Source organism: Schistocerca cancellata, chromosome 6 (assembly GCF_023864275.1).
Source record: "Schistocerca cancellata isolate TAMUIC-IGC-003103 chromosome 6, iqSchCanc2.1, whole genome shotgun sequence".
NCBI classification, from domain to species: Eukaryota; Metazoa; Arthropoda; class Insecta; order Orthoptera; family Acrididae; genus Schistocerca; species Schistocerca cancellata.
Window position 1 is genome coordinate 605,811,037 of NC_064631.1, and position 19,240 is coordinate 605,830,276.

The 19,240-nt window shown below is 40.3% G+C and overlaps 1 protein-coding gene across 1 annotated transcript in view; it reads right to left on the reverse strand.

The window, feature by feature from the left end:
- LOC126088447 (spermatogenesis-associated protein 17) overlaps positions 1-4,715 on the reverse strand; it is a 29,521-nt gene extending 24,806 nt beyond the window's left edge. The window contains exon 1 of the mRNA XM_049906589.1: positions 4,694-4,715. Within this exon, the coding sequence (XP_049762546.1) occupies positions 4,694-4,715 (22 nt within the window). The remainder of the gene's footprint in view (positions 1-4,693) is intronic.
- Positions 4,716-19,240: the final 14,525 nt, after the last annotated feature.

The following is a 19,240-nucleotide window of genomic DNA, read 5'->3' on the forward strand; positions in this document are numbered from 1 at the left end:
GACACTAAACACACTTCAACACACTTGAGAAACAGACTTGCCTCTATGTGTTTTGTCTATGGCCGAGCAGTGGTATGGACTACCAATTAAATGTGCAACTGTTTATTGTTGGTATAAGAAACACATCTCAAACACAGTGTCTGTGGACAACTGTCCACACTACTAAAGTACAGCCAGAAATATCACTCCTTGCGGTTGCTTGGGATGTTCTACACATTTTAGTCCATGAGTCATAGCAGGTGGAAGAGCAGAAGGAACTAAGGATGATCAAGGGTAGGATCCAACCAACCTGGCACTCGGAATGTACCTTCAACTATGGAATACTTCCAGGACAGCGAGCATCAATGGTGCCAGAGATGTATCTCAATGATGATAACTGTCGGTGGGAAAATGATACTTCCAGTGCGTCAGGCATCAGTGGATGCTAGAGACGATGGCTCAAAGATGTTAGCTACCAGTGGGAACACATGCATTGTGGTGTGTCACCTCGGTGTTGTGTATGGTGTCCTGCATATCATCTATAGCATCAGCAACAGGTGCTTATGGCAAGGATGGTGACACTGTTTGGTGAGCTGCTTGTATGAGTAGCGTGAAGCCCAGAGTGTTACAGCCTGCAGCATGGTCTGGTGGCAGCCTAAACCCTAAACCCTAAAAAATTAGGTGGTGTGCTGCATCGACTGTAGCAGGAGCAATTACAAAATCAGTACAACACAACCGATGACATCTCCTCAACACACACAGTACTGAAATCAAGTAACGATGCCACCTGTCTTGCATATAGCAGACGAAAATTTTGGACGAGCTCCAAACATAATCTTCATTGTCAGTTTAGTCTACAAACTTCTACCAACAAATAAAATGAACTACGCTCCAACAAACACAGAACCACCATCAGGTAATGTGAAGAAGAGTCTCAATGCCACCAGCTACATATGCTGGATGAGTGAAGGAGATAAGAACGGCACACAGTTTGACACTAAACACACTTCAACACACTTGAGAAACAGACTTGCCTCTATGTGTTTTGTCTATGGCCGAGCAGTGGTATGGACTACCAATTAAATGTGCAACTGTTTATTGTTGGTATAAGAAACACATCTCAAACACAGTGTCTGTGGACAACTGTCCACACTACTAAAGTACAGCCAGAAATATCACTCCTTGCGGTTGCTTGGGATGTTCTACACATTTTAGTCCATGAGTCATAGCAGGTGGAAGAGCAGAAGGAACTAAGGATGATCAAGGGTAGGATCCAACCAACCTGGCACTCGGAATGTACCTTCAACTATGGAATACTTCCAGGACAGCGAGCATCAATGGTGCCAGAGATGTATCTCAATGATGATAACTGTCGGTGGGAAAATGATACTTCCAGTGCGTCAGGCATCAGTGGATGCTAGAGACGATGGCTCAAAGATGTTAGCTACCAGTGGGAACACATGCATTGTGGTGTGTCACCTCGGTGTTGTGTATGGTGTCCTGCATATCATCTATAGCATCAGCAACAGGTGCTTATGGCAAGGATGGTGACACTGTTTGGTGAGCTGCTTGTATGAGTAGCGTGAAGCCCAGAGTGTTACAGCCTGCAGCATGGTCTGGTGGCAGCCTAAACCCTCTGCAGCAGACGGATACCAGTGTGATACTGAATGGGCATGTGATGTGGCATAAGAAAGTGGTGCCTAGACTACAGCACTCTCTACTACGGTAGGCAAGATCCCTAATGGCGAGGTTGGCGCCTCTGGACACTGTGGAGGCTGTGTGGAGCTACTATGTAAATAGCCCAGGCTGTGGGAGGTTAGTGTTTTAAACAGCTCAGTCAGTTATGATGGCGTGAGCTGTTCACTCTGCCCTCCTGGAGAGGCAGCAGCCCATAATACCCGTCAGGTATGCACAACAGTATTGCCCAGACAGATACTGTTTTCTCAAAATGTAGTGGATTATTTACTATGAATATCATTAGCAAATACATGTATTTTGGTTTTGCAGTTAAAAGGTTATGTATGCCATACATTAACTGGCAATCATTGCCCCACAGTGGTATCTGGGAGTAATGGTAGTCACCATATGCCATCTGACCATCATTGCCTTACAGTAATATCTGGGGTAATGGCAGTCACCAAATGACAATTGACTATCATAGTCCCTAAACAGCACCTGGAGTAATGGCAGTCACCATGTCAACTGGCCATAATGGCCCCAGCAGTATCCAGGGTAATGGCAGTTGTCATATGTCAAATGAACATCGTTTCCTCACAATGATGCCTTGAGTAATGGGAGTCACCATATGTCAACTGACCTTCATTGCATGACAGTAGCATCAGGGGTAATGGTAGTAACCATGATCAAGGGATAATGGCAGTTGATGCTTATCTATAACATGGTTATATATGGAGCATTATGTTGTAAAATGGCGATGTGTACATCACTTGGTACAAATTTATCGTAACAAATCGGTGTATGGGGCACTTCGTTACAGCTTTGCTATAACAGGGACAATTTTTCCAATTTTTCTGTGACATTGTGAGCATGGGAACGTTTTTACAATTTTACTGTAATATGTCACGATTTAGCTGTGATTTGTCCATGTATAGGGTAATTTGTTACAATTTTGTTGTAATATGCCAATGTATGGGGGCAATGTGTTGCAATATTGCTGGAAAATGATGATGTATGGAGACCTAATTGTCATTTAGTCTCCAATATGTAATAGCATAAGTTAGCATTGTCAGCAGATGAGTACAAGATAAAGTTAATGCTATAGCTTGGAGTTGCTGTATTGTTCAGATGACTTTGAAAAGTAATTGAAAGTCAGTAGCTGCAAGCATAGCAATCCTCATTTCCTACTTCTACAAATATGAATTACTACCACTCAATATGTTATTTCATCAAAGTGTCATGTTCTTTCCACTGTGTCACAGAATAATAGCATTGTCAGCAGAAGATGTCCAATGATTTGTACCTCAAGGTGAAGTTAATACTTTAGCACAGGAGTCACTATAATGTTTAGCTGACTTTGATATCGGTCTAAGCAAAGCAAAGATGAGTTTTTGAAAAAATAATACCGACAGATCAGACATAGGAATAAATTTGTTTACTTTGGTGCAAAGATCCAACTATTCTTGCTAAAAATTGCCCTTAAAGCCGTAAGTAAGATCTGCAGTGATGTCATGTTACACAACAAACTTTAAGTATTTTGATAAATAATATAAACACTTTTTTGTTTCTTTAAAGAGCGGTACAAAGATCGAAATAAGCGTATCAACACAGCAAGTTATATCAGTAGTGCCAATATATAAGCCATATGTATTTTTAAAAAATGTTACACCAAAATTAAGTGAGGACAATAGTGTCACATGTGTTTTCTAATCGAAACCTTTATATATTTTGATAACAGACACACTTTTATTTTAGTACAAAGATCGAATTTTCGTTTGTGGTCAGAGAATTTGATAAGCAACATGTATGTGTTTTGTACTTGAAATCTTTTTGTATTTGGTAAATAATTTTATTTTCGTGCAAATACTGTATTTTTGAGACATCGAACTTTCATCTCTATGTGGAACCTTGTCCACAATTGTCTTTGATCATGTTTAGTTGTGTTTATATTTCGTATTTGCTGCATTGCGAAGTTCTGGTTGTGTATTATGTAAATATGCAGTTTAAGTGATACAACATTCCAATGATCTCTTCAGAATGCACCATTTTAGTATTATATTCTTCCCCCCTAAAATGGAGCTTGGTGAGGTGAAATATTACTGAAAAACTCCTAAAAACATCAGGTGAAGAAAGTTCATCTTTATACCACAAGTAACATATGAAGGGGTCGGAGAGATATAGTCATAAGCTACATCGAACTAGTTTTGAGATACAGCGAGTTTAAAGTTCCATAGAGGTCTGAAAATGTTTAATACAAAATAGAAACCTTATTTCTACTGCAAACACTTGCTTAATACTTGCAAATCATGTTGTTAAATAGTCAGCTCTCTGTATGCTATAAAATATTAATTTTAGAATGATTATAATTAAGATGTAGTCAGCGGTGGCTTATGACTATATCTCCCAAAAAATTAATTAAAACATAAAGTATAAATCTGTAAGGATTTATTTTAACTACTCTTACACAGCAAGCAGAATATATAATTTTTACACATTAATATATACATATCAGGTATCTGTGATGTATAAATTACTTTTTCATTTACACAGTTACATCAAGGAAGTTCCTCTACCTCATTATTGTACACGTTATTTCCAGTACATGACTGAAAGAAAGCTTGATTTGGTGCAGGTATGTATGGCATAAGAGACAGTACATCATCAATTTTTTTTCTGGATAATTGGTAGTAGCCTTCTGTACTTTATTGGCAGCTGATATGGATTTGGTTCAACTAGCTTTTCTTTTTGACATGAATATCCACTGACATGAAAGCCCCTATGTCTGAATAAGAGTGCTTTACACTTAGCTTGAAGGGATCTTCAGACTCAAACTTAAATTGAGTAGCTTCACTGAAATGGTGGGGGATCTCCAGACGTGGATTCTGTACGTTTTGAGGTCAATGTCTTCAGGCTTTCCAGACTTCTGAAGTCTTCTCTTTCCATTTTAGTTACAATGAAATGTTTTGGACTCACAGATTTTATTACTTCTGCCCATTCATCTGGAATGTACACTATTGGGCGTCTGTTTCTTGCATACCGTTCAGTGAAACCAAAATCATGATCGCAAGGTAGCAGGGAAGTAATGCTGGACAGAATCAAATCTTTTGGGAGAAACAAGGGACCTTTCCAAAGCAATAATAGTCCAATTCTTTGTCTGACCCTTGCAGTTGTCTATGAATATGTGAAAATGTTTTGTCTGAGGATTAGTTATCTGCAAGTACTTCAATAAGCAGCTCCCAACCTCATCTGAACCCCGTCCTCCATCTTTCTCGCTCCACTGAAACATATAATCATTATTTGATCCACAGTCGTGGATACCATAGTTGTATGTCCATATTTTTTTCTTGTAAAATGCTGGACCTACTGTTAGTTTAGGTGTGGGGAATGTTTGCTGCATGTCCATTGCTATCGCATGATGCTCTTTCGAATTTTCTTTAGCCAGAACAGTTAAAGACGCAATCATATTTTGACCTCCGTCAGCCTTTTTGAGATGCAGTTCATATTTTTGTTTCCTTTCTGTGACTTCTTCTGCACATAATTCTGGGTTATTTATAGCAATTAGAAATCCATCACATTTTGAACAGGTGTCACTTTTTGGTAGTTTGAAGCCTACATTAAATTCAGATACGAAAATTTCTCTGAATTTGCTTTCAGATACTGCAGGAACCTGCTTTTCCTTGCAGTATTCTGAGTATTTATCTCGAAATAAGGAAGCAACTTGTGAGATCACAATCCAAATACACTTTATTAGGGTTCTGTTGCCAACTGTAATGACTGATATATTTCGGTATGGCGTTGAGAAATTCTCTAACACTTTGTACAGCTTTGTCTTGAAATTTATATGGGTAGTTTCCATGTTTTCCTGAAAGAAAAAAAAAGATGAGCTTATATCCTCTTCCTAATAGAAATATTTGTATAGTACTCAGTTTGAGTACATCCCTAACTTATAGCACAGAGTGACATACAAACCTCTTCCATCTTCTTTTGTCACTGCAAATCTCTGCTTCATTTGATGTAGTAAATTCCTCACTGTTCGTGAATGTATCTGTAAGCCATGAACCCTTAGGAAAGCTTCCTTGCAGATCATGACTTCTATTCCGCATACCCTCACATTATAAGAAAATGTAACATCCCTGGATGATATTTTCTTGGAAGTCTTTTTTGGATAGCTTTGAAAGAAATTATGACAAATATAACAAAATGAAATAAATGTACAAAATATTAAACCATTTGTATTTAAATAGTGAACAAACCTCCGCTTTTTCGGTTCCATTTTCATACAGCTCATCAGGTAAGTATTCAGGGCATTAAAATTTCTTATGTCCCAAAATGAATGAAAAATGTTTTCTTCCTCTGAAAGCAGTTTTGTGAAGCATTTAATTGAACAAGTACAGGGACTTCCTATAGTAGCAGCCTGAACAGTCTTGTGTGCTTTTAAAGACTTATACTGCTGACCAGCATTTCATCGACATTTTGCTTTATTTTTCTTCCACTGATCAATTTTTCGATTTCTTTTCCATGAAGGCTTTGGTTTTTTGTGTGATTCTTCATTTATTCTACTTATTTCAAAGTATAATATGAAGAGCAAAATAGTCTAAGAATTTGTGTGAGATATAGTCATAAGCCACACAAAACATTAAATTTCGCTAAAATCACATTAATAAGAAAATATTTTCTACACATCTTTTGCCTTTGAAACTACATTATTGCACCATTAAGCAGTAATATAAATGTGCCCATCAAGTTTCATCATTAACACACAGGATGGCTGTGAAATGCGTTGCCAGTGTTAAGAGAAACAAAGTCACAAGCCACAGGAAATTAATCAGCAGAAATAAACCGTTTAATTTCCTTATCCAAACATCATCTGAACTGGAACTGCTGGTCAATGGATGCCAAGATTCATCATTGTCAGGATGCAAAGGGTAAAGCTCTTCACTTCCACTACTGTCTGTGTCAAATATGCGTTGAAGACCCGAAGACGCTTCAGACGTTCCTGACCAACCCGCCATTTTGCCGTGGCTTGTGACTATGTATCTTCTGAAACTACCACCAAATGGCACAGCATAGAACTGCACTCCGTCATAGCCTGCCATCTGTTGCAGTAACAAGGAACTTTTTCAACTCATTGTGAAGAAGACATTGTTAAGAATGCCGCAACATGAAAAACTCAATTTCGTGAAAGTTGTGGCTTATGACTATATCTCCCCGAGTCCTTCATTATTATAAAGTAGTCCTAAGATCTATTTTAAATGTGGAAATACTGTAAGCTACATTCTTTATGTACTTTGACAGACTTTTAGATGTGAAAATAACATTGTGACACTTGACTTCAACATTATTTTGGTGATGAAGTTTATATATTTTTGACATGCATTTTAGATGTGGAATAACTGTGAGATATACCTTTTATGTGTTTTTGTCATACACTTTAGATATGGAAATACTGTAAGTTACTTTTCCTCCTAAAATGGTGTTTGATGAGTTCATTTTTGTTCATAGCCTCATTTAGGCCTAGGATGAAATGTCAGTTTCCTGCATAGCATATAATTTTACCCACATATTTTGTACAGGTACAGAACAATTTAGACATGGAACTAGCATTATGACACTTAATTTGAGAGTTCAGTCACACTGTAGTCGTCAGGTGAGATGTGGCAATAACATTGTGACACTTAACATAAATATTTTGTGCATTGCTGACCTATTTTTTCATACATTTTAGTCCTGAAAATAATGTCAGTTACACACTTCACATATTCTGACAGGCTTTTTAGCTGTGGAGTTAACAGTGTGACATATGATGTAAACATTGTATATGGTGACAGACTGATCTGTAGTTTAGCCCAACGTCTAGGTTAGGTTGGGAAGTAACAGTTTGGTTGTGAGTTAGCAAAGCCAACGAATTTGAAAGGGAAAAAAAACCTAATTGTGATGACAGACTGATCTGTAGCTTAGCCCAAGGTCTACGTTAGATTGCAACTTAATAGTTTAGTTGTAAGGTGGCGAAGCCTAATATTACAGAAAGGTTTAGTTGACAAGGGATTTATATGTTACGTATAATTTTTATATAATTTAAACAAATAATCTAAAAAATGCTGGTACATTAGTTAGTCTGGTAACTGCCAATACTACATATTGCTGAAGGGTCTATGTCAGGTTGTTTGTGGTGATGGTGGTGGCGGTGGTGATGGTGAAGAAAACTATTCTCATGCAGAATGTACTCGTGTGATTGGTTTTATTTTTCTTCCCCTTCTTCGACTTCATTTGCTTGGAAAATAATTTGCATCATATTTTCTTCTAAATATGTATGGAACCATTTAGCAGGGTGTGAAGCTTATTGTCAGATCACAACAGAGGGTTACTCTATTGAGAATACCATTTATGCATTCTGTCACCAGATTTTACAAGCATTAAATAATAAAACAGCACCAAGTATTATTTTCTGCGACCTCTCTAAGGAATTTGACTGTGTGAGTCACAGTATTCTCCTACATAAATTGACATTTTATGGGATTAATGGCATAGCCAACAAGTGGATAACGTAATGTCTAACCAAATGAATGCAGAAACATAGTAATTCAAGCAATATAGTCCAGGGATATCATTCTGACTGGGGAGAAATCACTTACGAGATTCCCCAAAGTTCAATCTTAGGTCCACTACTGTTCCTCATACATGTAAATGATCTTATGTCTAGTATACAACAAGCAGAATTAGTTCTCATTGTAGATGACCCTAGTATTTAATCAATCAAAGCATATGTGCAGAAACAGAAGAAATGGCAAACAGAGTTCTTAAAAGTATCATTGACTCGTTTTTTATGAATGGTCTCACCCACAATTTTAGAAACAAACAGTGTATTCAGTTCTGCACGTCTAGAGGTACTACACCAATGATAAGTATAATAAATAGAGTGAAAACTTCAATATCCTTAGGGGTCCATATTGATGAGAATGTTAATTGGAAAAAAATACATTTTGGAACTCCAAAAACAACTTAGTTCAATCGCTTTGCGCTTAGAATCATTGCATATCTTGGGAAGAGAAATCACTAAGTTCACATGTTTTGAATATTTTCATTCAATAATGTCATATGGAATAATGTTCCGGGGTAACTCATTTCTAAGAAAGAAAGTCTTCATTGGGCAAAAATATACTGTAAGAATAATATGTGATGCTCAAACACAATCAACTTGTAGACATCTATTTAAGGAGTTGGGCATTTTGACTACTGCTTCGCAGTATATTTATTCCCTCATGAAGTTTGTTGTAAATAATCCACTACAGCTCAAAAGTAACAATAAGGTGCATAATTACAATACCAGAAGGAGAAATAACATCCATTTCTACACATTAAGGTTGTCTTTAGCACAAAAACAATTCCACAATACTGAAACAAAAATTTTTGATCGTTTTCCCAGTGACATAAAATGTATGACAGACAGCAAAGTAAAATTTGATAACAACCTGAGAAAGTTTCTCCTTGACAATTCCTTCTGTTCTGTAGAAGAATTTCTATTGCTGTATTACTGTAATTTGTAAAAGGTATTGGGTAGGAATTACTAACTCACATCTGTGCATCAGTTTCCTTTCGAAAAACAAGTAGAAGAACACCTTACAAATGTTCAGAGTGTAGCTGTGTATACAAATTAATTTGCGATGTGAATGTAACATGTACCGTTCCAAACATATCATTACAATCTGTTGTGCAAAATCATCTATGGAACGTGTAACTATCTTTCTGAATTTTGACGGTCATCCGCCACCTCGCCACTGTTTGGAAAACATCCACATGTTGCTCTTCTGAAGACGAAACGGTTTCGGAAACTCCGAGCAATTTCTCCTTGCCTTGAAAAGATGCTATTATTGCCAGTGTACATGAACATGTCCCTTTAGAGTACGTGGAGCTGTAGCTTCTGCTGCGGCTGTTGCTGATTTTTGCTGGACAACGACACACGACTTTTCACCAGCACCACTACTTTCGCTAGCTGATGTTAAACCCATCTGTCTTTGGTGCACCAAGCAGATAAGCAGCAAATCATTGTTCCTTTTCTTCAAAATCCTTTTTTTGCTATCGGTTTCCACTGGATTGGGATTTAGTGCTCTTCCCTCCTTCTGTGTTAGTTTTTTATCTGCACAAACTATGTAACCCGTTCCCCCTTTTGGCGTCGAAGCATTAGGAAAATCTTATTTTCTTCGTCTTTCATCAATTCAAAAACATTTGAACGAGCCATACAGAGAATCATCCGCAATTTCCAAACATATTTGTTTTCTTTTTTCCTTATCTATAGTTCTAATTAAATGTTACTGCAAACCACTCCATTCAACATAGAGTCTGAATAACATATCAGTGAAGTGGCCAGATATTGTAGTAGGAATTCATGCTTTCTGCCAAAAAAAATTTGAAACTCTCTGAATCTCCAAGCTTCGCTTTCCTTTGCTGTAGGCTTTACAAGAGACTGTAAAGGAAAAGTTTAGAAATTACAGTTTCGAGGGTAGTTTGGCTCCATAATACAGGAATGTGTATGGAGTGAGCACTGCGATTCACAGTATAGAATTTTTGTCTCCAACATACATCGTCTCTAAAGTCATGTAACTATGGTGCTGCCTAGGGTTTGCCCGTAAAAGCCATTAGATTACATCGATAATACAGACAGTTCCAGCTCAAAAGTATGAGCTATTCTGTTACATGCGTTTCACAGGCATCTTAACAATGTGCATTTGATATATAAAGTGACTTGGTTTAAAGCTTTTTAGAGACGAAAATAAGAGCAGTTTCATTGTTTGCGATAAGTGTTACAGCTCACGTTTGGAAAATTCTTCTGCTGCAGGAAAATAAGAGGTAGCCATGGATAGTTTTTAGGTTTTGTACTCCACTTGATCGTATAGCCCAGTCTCTGTTTTAATAAATCATGCAGTGGTGTTATTGCGAAATGGCATCGTGTTATGCCAAAGTCAATGTGTACTATGAAATGTCAAAGTTGGAGCTGTGAACTCCAGCAAATTACCGATTTATCCCATTTGGAAATATTATAAGGGATGAAATTCTTCTGTTTTTCCCTTCTGGAGCAACGTATTTAATCTTAGTTCATTTTATGGCAACTAAATTATAAATTGTAGATAATCATTCTCCATAACATGAGTACTGTACTAGCACTGCAGTTTCCTTTCTGACTACTTTGAAATATGCATAGTTGTTTGCAGATCTGTAGAATCCGGAGTTAATGGCTCAGACAATTGTGTGTAAATCTAATATGCAACAGAAAATTGCTAGAAATATGTGTACATTCAGCGGATCCACTGTCAGCACGCTCCCACACTATCGAATTTATCTAAAACTTGTCTCGTAAATATACGACGATCCAGCCACATAAATTAGCCCTGTGATATCAATACACTTTCTCTCAATATTTTCAACACACGAAGTGGTTCTTCCTGATATATTAACTGCAATTAGATCTTTGGAGTTCTCATCTGTGAAGAGTAACTTTTCCTCCTTTAACGCATTTCGATTTGCACACTTAACAGCAACGATTACTACACGTTGCTAATAAATAAATATGTGAAAACAGAGTCAATATGTAGATTATTAAAGTTTCGGTGTTAGTGCAAAATCTAAGGAAATATTGCAGTCCACAAATAAGTGACTACTTTTGTTTGACGTTGGCAAGACAAGCGCATGCTGCGCTCACTCCACTGATATCCCTGCTCTGTGTGTGGCTCCAGCTGATTTATAGGCAACGCAGAAAAAGAAAGGCAACTTAGAAATGTTATCTTAATTTGTGGGATGGATAATCGGAAGAAGCTGATGGCATTTTACAAGTCTAGGAAGAATACATTATAAAAGTACGTTCGCACCAGAAGCACAAATTATTTGAAATAGCATTTGAATAATCATCCACGAAATAATCATTTTTGGTTACAAAATAATTGAACCAAGTACATTGCATAACAAAACTGCCGAAGTTATAAAAACTCCAAAATAATAATAATACCGGTAGTGTAAGTCTAAAATAAGTAAGAAACATCAGATAATAATTTGCATCCCATTTTTTTATATATTACATTAGCAATTGCAAACCACATGCCAGTGCGCATAAGAATTGGGTATTAATTAAATTAATGTAACTTGCAATAATTTCTGTCATTAATGTATACAAGTGATTATCTGAAAAATTACTTTCTGGGTGAAAATTTCTGTACTTCGTGGCCTTTGAGGGACGCGTTGCAGCTATTTCGCTCAGCTAAATTTTTTTTTTGTAGCGGAATAGTGGAGTGGCATCTAAATTGTTGGAAAGTCTGAAAAATAAGGACCACTCTAATGGGCATCCATGAGATGGATACTCACAGCGTATAGTGATCGTGGATGAGCACGTTAATGGGACGTAATTGAGTTCACTGTCCCTTGATTTTTTAGTCCAGTTCCCTTTCTCGCAACACGACGGCTGTGGTGTGAGAAGAACATAGGCGGTGCGCACTGGCAATCGCAGGTTAGCCCACGTTGTCAGCTGGAACCTTATCTGGGGCTTCTAAAGACGTGTCGAAGAATCCAGTGAGCAAAATGTCGCGGACAACTGTTGATTGATGAGAGGCTTCACCAAAGCCGGGATGTGTGGAGTTAACACGCAGTGAGAGCAACACACACACCGTGAACATGGCGTCGTTTCACGTGAACCGCAGCACGTGAGCGGTGACACAGTCACTGATCGACTCTGAAAACTAGAAGATTTCGCTCTGGATTCTAGAAGGTTTCGCAGAGGATAGGCACGCGTACTGTCAATACTCCAACAGTGAAAGATTGCCATATGTTGAACCCTGTTTTACATTAGAACAGATACACTATTCATTAACAAAACTGCATAATACCTTGCTGACCATTAAAACTGCAACACTTGGCTGGGTAACAAATAAAGAAATTGTACTTATCGAGCACATACAGTACAGTAGGAAGGAAACATTATTCAATTTATAGGTGATTGGGAAGCATACATGGCGCAAATTTAGTATTCGCAACTGTCAACTCTGGTAGCCATAATAGCACTAACCCAGTTGGTTATCGAGTCAAAATGAGCTTGCCTACCTGATATGGATGCGTCATTCCATGTTGCTTGCTGGTAGGTGCTGGCACGCCAGTCTAGTTTTCAGTGGTTAAGAGATGCGGAGAATGTACTGGCCAGAGCAGCCGTAGAACACCCTCCCCTGTATGAAGGTGGGTCAGGACAACACGAGCAGCCTGTGGTCTTGCATTAAGTTGTTGAAAGATCACATCAGAGACCATTAATATAGGGCACAGCCACCGGCCTTGTAACACCTCAGAAATGTAATTGCTGCGGTACACTGTACTGGCGATGTGAACCAGAGATGATTGCGTTGTATACCCAATGACACTCCTTACCATCACACCAGATGATACAATGAATGAAATATGTAAGTGTTCGTTCTCCTTGGAGCCTTTACAATCGCCGGCCGGAGTGGCCGAGCGGTTCTAGGAGCTACAGTCTGGAACCGCGAGACCGCTACGGTCGCAGGTTCGAATCCTGCCTCGGGCATGGATGTGTGTGATGTCCTTAGGTTAGTTAGGTTTAAGTAGTTCTAAGTTCTAGGGGACAGATGACCACAGCAGTTAAGTCCCATAGTGCTCAGAGCCATTTGAACCATTTGTACGTTTACACTCCAGACACTGTACAAAGAAGCGTTACTCGTCTGTAAAGATGATGTGGTGCCACTCCTGTGTCCAGTATTATCGTTGGGTGCAACACTGTTGCCAAGTCTCTCTCTGTTGCTCCACCAAAGAAAGTCGCAACAGCGGTCACCGCTTTGACAGACGTCGTCGCAGTGTCCGGTTGACTTCGTAGCAATGAACTCATAGATAACAATGGATTAGACATGTAAAGACACGATCTAACACAAGGAAAGCCGATTGGAACCACCTAGGGAGTATTTGCTACTCTCCAGAACCGGTGGAAGTAGATGACAACTTTCTTTCTTCTTTCTTTCTTTCACTTGCGCCTTCGTCCCGCAATGTTCGCAGGGTCGGCGTGGTTACAACGTATTTGGCAAGGTTAATTTAAAGGGTGGCTGGATGCCCTTCCTACCGCCACCCCATACCCCCCAGGATGTAATATGTGTACCCCAGCTTCTGCGTCTAGTGTAAACCATGAAATAGTGCGGAAGTGTTACAAATGTCTGCGTGTCGTGTAACTGAGGTGGGATGTGGGGACCAGCCCGGTATTCACCTAGTGGGATGTGGAAAACCGCCTAAAAACTACATCCAGGCTGCCCGGCACACCAGCCCACGTCGTTCCGCGGGGCGGATTCGATCCGGGTCCGGCGCGCCTACCCGAGTCCAGGAAGCAGCGCTTTAGTGCTCTCGGCTAACCTGGCGGGTTGGAAGTAGATGACAACGTGGACACAAAATCTCAAGGAACCCTTGAAAGGAGAAAACACAGTCATAAGACAAACGGGCTGGATTTCACAAGTACGATGCAGTGATGGTCTCCAAAGACTGAGAACAACTCAGAAGGGCCAGAAGATTCCACGAGAAAGGCCGCACTGCGGAAGAAAGAGCTTGTAGACTGGGCAGATACAGATACCTTACGCAGTAATTTAAAGACCATCTGCGGCAGGCAAGAATAAAGAACTGGAAACGATTCGCAGCACATAACCTACATCTTGACCCATGGCGTAACCCATATAAAATCGTCTGTCAAAAGATAAGGTCTCTGACAATGTTATCAACTCTAAAACGAAAAGACAGCTGCATGAAAAAAAATTGGCATTAATCTGCACAATTACTGGTGAACACTCTCTTTACAGAAGACACTGCAGAGGCCGAATTTGATGAACAAAGAGAATTGCGGATGAAAAGTAGGGAGATGGTATAGTTTTTCCATTTTCGGAAGAGGAGTTGAGGAAAGAGATCCTAAAACTGAAAAGGACTAAGTAACTTCATCCTGATGGCGTCGCTGCTGAAGTTCTACGTGTCATTTATAGGCATACGTTTTTAGTGTGCCAATTCTATAACACATGTTCCTTTCATGGAAGAATACTAGATAAGTGGAAGAAAGCAAATGCGATTATTTGAAAAAGGATGAAGAAAAGAATCACCTAGGTCCAAAGTCCTAACGACCAGTTTGATTTCTCGATAGGTTAGGGAAACTGCTATGCTGTAGAATTCGATTATATGCTATCCTGCGATCATGAGACGCTGTGCGAGTATTTGGATGGACACCACTGCTCATAACACCAGCACGGGCAGTAAACAGGGTGCAATGCGGAATACTTCTTTGACTGATGGGAATTTTTGGTACTGTGTAAGTTAAAGCGTTGTAAGTAATACTTGTAAGGTGTCCAATCGAGCTCCAGATACGAAGAAAACGGGCGATGCATCGGCTGAAGAAAGAACAACGTAATGAAGTACTGAATTTAATAGAAATAGGGGTCACAAGCAAGCAGCAAGTCCGCAACCAGATCTTCCACTTGTGGCAGAAACGATAGAATGGCGCCAAAACATCAAGGGGCACCTATGGTTTTCTCCCAAATATAAAACAGAGACTGGAAATGAGGTACCTGCTGGCATTGAACTGTTCGAAGATCTCTGAATGTGTCCTTGGTGAAAAAGGCGCTCCATACTATACAGGGTAAGTCAAAAAGAACTTTAAAACTTTGAAATGATAAAGAAATCTATTGAGCTAACTTACAGAATCGGCAGATGTGCCATTTTGTAGCAAACAACCTTAACTCTCACATAAAAATGTCAAGTGTCATTTTGGTTCGATATGGCTGACAATTTGTGATGTGGCAAACAGACCACCGGTAATCAATTTCTTCCCATACTCGTTGCAGCAAATCTGGCGTAATTTGTGCAACGGCAGCGCAGGTTAGATTTTTCAGATCGGCTAAATTGTTTGGTAGGGGGCGAAAATGCACGCTGTGTTTAGTAGGACCTCAGAGAGATCCAGTGGTGTCACATATGGGGAGTGGTGCGACCATGCAAATGGCCCTTCACGGCCTGTCCACCGAACTGGGAAGTGATCATCGAGGAAACCTCGAATATCCGTGGGGAAATGAGATGGTGCACCGTCTTGCTATTAGTAAACCACCCCATCTCTGCTATCTCCATCGATCTGTGAAATTAAAAAGTTTTCAAGCATATCCAGAAACACAATATCAGTGAAAGTTTTCTCCATCAAGGAGAAAGGCTGTACACTTCAATTTGCTAAGGTTGGTTCAAATGGCTCTGAGCACTATGGGACTTAACATCTGTGGTCATCAGTCCCCTAGAACTTAGAACTACTTAAACCTAACTAACCTAAGGACATCACACACATCCATGCCCGGGGCAGGATTCGAACCTGCGACCGTAGCAGTCTCGCAATTTGCTAAGGGCACAAACACAGTAAATTTGGGGCAGTTACGAGCGTGTTCTAGGGTTGCATGTGGATTTTCGCTAAACAGTTCTTGCATAGTTTGTTTCATGAAACACAAAGCGAGCAACCTCTGCAACATTGAAAGCAGCCATTTTAACTGTGCACTAAGCTGGCGCTCCTGGTGGCGGAGTGAGGTACTGATGCACTACATGAGTCAAACTTGAGATTGTTTGCTACAAAATAACATCTACCGATTCAGTAACTTATTTCAATAAATTTCTATATCATTCCAAAGTTGTAAGGTCCTTTTTGACTCACCCTGTACTACATGCTAATGTCCGCTGTATGCCTATGATGCTAATATCGATCGGCAGCAACTGAATCGGCGTGTACGACTCAATTTCAAGGACTTATCGTGTTGCAAGGCAGAATGGCGTATCCTGGACAATATTGCTGACACTATTTCAAGAAAAACTTGGGTAGCGTGTTACCTTAACATCAATCGCCGCTTCAGAAAGTTGCGACAGAAGACGGAGAAGCAACACAGCGAAGACAGCTGAGATGAACAGCTGCGGCAGACGAACAGCTGCGGCAGACGAACAGCCGACAGCGCAGACATGGCGACGGCGACCGTAACACCAGAGTGGAAGCGCAGCCGTAGGCCGTGTCTCGCTACGTGGGCCCGCAGAAATCCAATATCTCAAGGGACCGTGTTTCTCATTGCGAAGCACGCCAGACCTGCTGTCCGCTGTGGTTGTTGCACACTCTGAAACGACCTGATACATCTTACCGAACGTGCTGCTCGTCTTGATTTGTGACCTCAGCGCTCTCCAGCGGCAATTCCCGGCTGAATTTGGTGCATAAATCATATAGTTCCTTTGCGAAAATGGACGCGCGTACAACAGTTGCGTTAATCATCGAAGAAGAGCGGTGAAAATGTCGAAGAAGGTTCTGGACTCGTCGATGGATTGAACAGCGAACTGCTGGTACAGAAACTCTACATAAGGCTCTATAATGATCTGAGACACATACTAGTAAAAGTTATTTGTTAACACAATTGAAACTTCACCCCATATTCGGTTTTAAAGTTAAAATAGTTAAAGTATTGTGTCTAATGTTAGTAAGAGCATGTATATTCTTGCTGCTGCATTTACTACCATCACTCTGAAGTAACGTACTTCATCACACAGATTTCATGACTGAGGTTCGTTTCGTAATTTAATTTGAATGAAAGGGGAGATTTTTTCGAAGTGTTCAACGTCATTGAAAAAGATATCTACCAACATGATTCAAACACGAAGTAGTCCATAAAACCAAGAAATAGCTATATTTTTTTACATAAAGTTTCATAATAGCAACAATTGTATTTGACATAGGTTGGCAGTAACTTTAAGATTTCTAGGCAATGGGGAAACACTCCAGCCACCGGCTTTTGCTACAAGAATTGCAACAAGAAAGGAATTTGAGGAGACATGGCTTAGCCACAGCCGGGAGATATTTCCGGAATGAAATTTTCGCTTCGCAGCTGTGTGTGCGCTGATGTGAAACTCCCCAGCACATTAAAACTGTGTACCAAACTGAGACTCGGGACCTTCGCCTTTCGCTGGCAAGTGCTCACCGAGTGAGCTACCCAAGCACGATTCACGACGCGTCCTCACAACTTTACTTCCGCCAGTACCTCGTCTCCTACCTTCCAAACTTCACAGAAGTTTCCAGAATGAGATTATCACTCTGCAGCAGAGTGTGCGCTGATATGTGCCGGACTGGCACACAGTTTTAATCTGCCAGGAAGTTTCATTCACAGAAGTTCTCCTGCGGAACTTCCAAGAGTGCTAGTCCCGCAAGTTTCGCAGAACTTGTGTGAACTTTGAGACGAAGTATTGGCGGAAGTAAACCTGTGAGGACAGGTCGTCAGTCGTGCTTCGCAAGTTCAGTTGGTGAGAACTTGCCTGTCAAGGCAAAGGCCTCGAGTTCGAGTCTCGGTCTAGCACACAGTTTTCATCTGCTAGGAAGTTTCAACTACGCTACGGCTTCAACGCGGCAATCGGTACCATATATGTTGTACACTGCCTAAAAACTGTATCTATAATTGTCGCCGGCCGAAATGGCCGAGCGGTTCTAGGCGCTTCAGTCTGGAGCCGCGCGACCGCTACGGTCGCAGGTTCGAATCCTGCCTCGGGCATGGATGTGTGTGATGTCCTTAGGTTAGTTAGGTTTAAGTAGTTCTAAGTTCTAGGGGACTGATGACCGCAGATGTTAAATCCCATAGTGCTCAGAGCCATACAATTGTCATTATTTGATATCTAATTATGACAAGTTGTACCAAAACAACGCGCTTTTGATATATCGTCATTGTGCCGTAATATTGAAATGGTATACTTTCATAGCACACAAGCTGTAACATTAAACACATGAAATACAGGAAGCTTTTGAACTACCGATATGCATGTGACTACGAAGGCTTTCCCGGCGTAATAATTGATAATATTCTTCTCGGGTATGCAGCCGGATCAAAACGTCTTCATGACACAATATTTCCGCGGTCCAACTGGCCGCCATCCTCAGGTGAGAGGGCTGGTGCACGATCTCGCCGGAACTGACTTCCCAGTGCAAGTGGCGGCCTCTATATAGGCCGTAGAAGACCCACAACGCGTGCGCGAGAAGGTGCCGTAACTGCCCTCTAGCGCAGTAAACACACCGCGCCGCCAGTGGTGGAAACAGGCGAAATCGAGATACCGCTGTCAAAAATTAAAAAATTTTTAAAAAATTTTTATTCCGACGATCGAAACACAGACCGTTGTTTTTTAATGTCAGATAACACCGGGTCCCAAGTCTTACTTAAAAGATAACCCTTGTCTCTATTAATAAGATTGTCAGATAAACGAATCTCTATGGATTCTTTTAAAATACAGTTCCAATAGCGAGATGCAGGGGCAACCATTTGTGTCGCGTCATATAGCATTCTGTGTCCCTCGGTGAGACAGTGCTCCGCCACTGCGGATTTCTCAGGTTGAAGCAGCCGTGTGTGCCGCTGATGCTCAACACATCGGTCCTGAATGGTCCGGATTGTCTGACCAATATAAACCTTCCCACAGTGGCAAGGGATCTTGTACACACCGGGCTTCCTCAGACCCAAGTCATCCTTAACAGAGCCAAGAAGCGCTCTAATCTTGGCTGGCGGACGAAAAATACTTTTGATATGATATCTTTTCA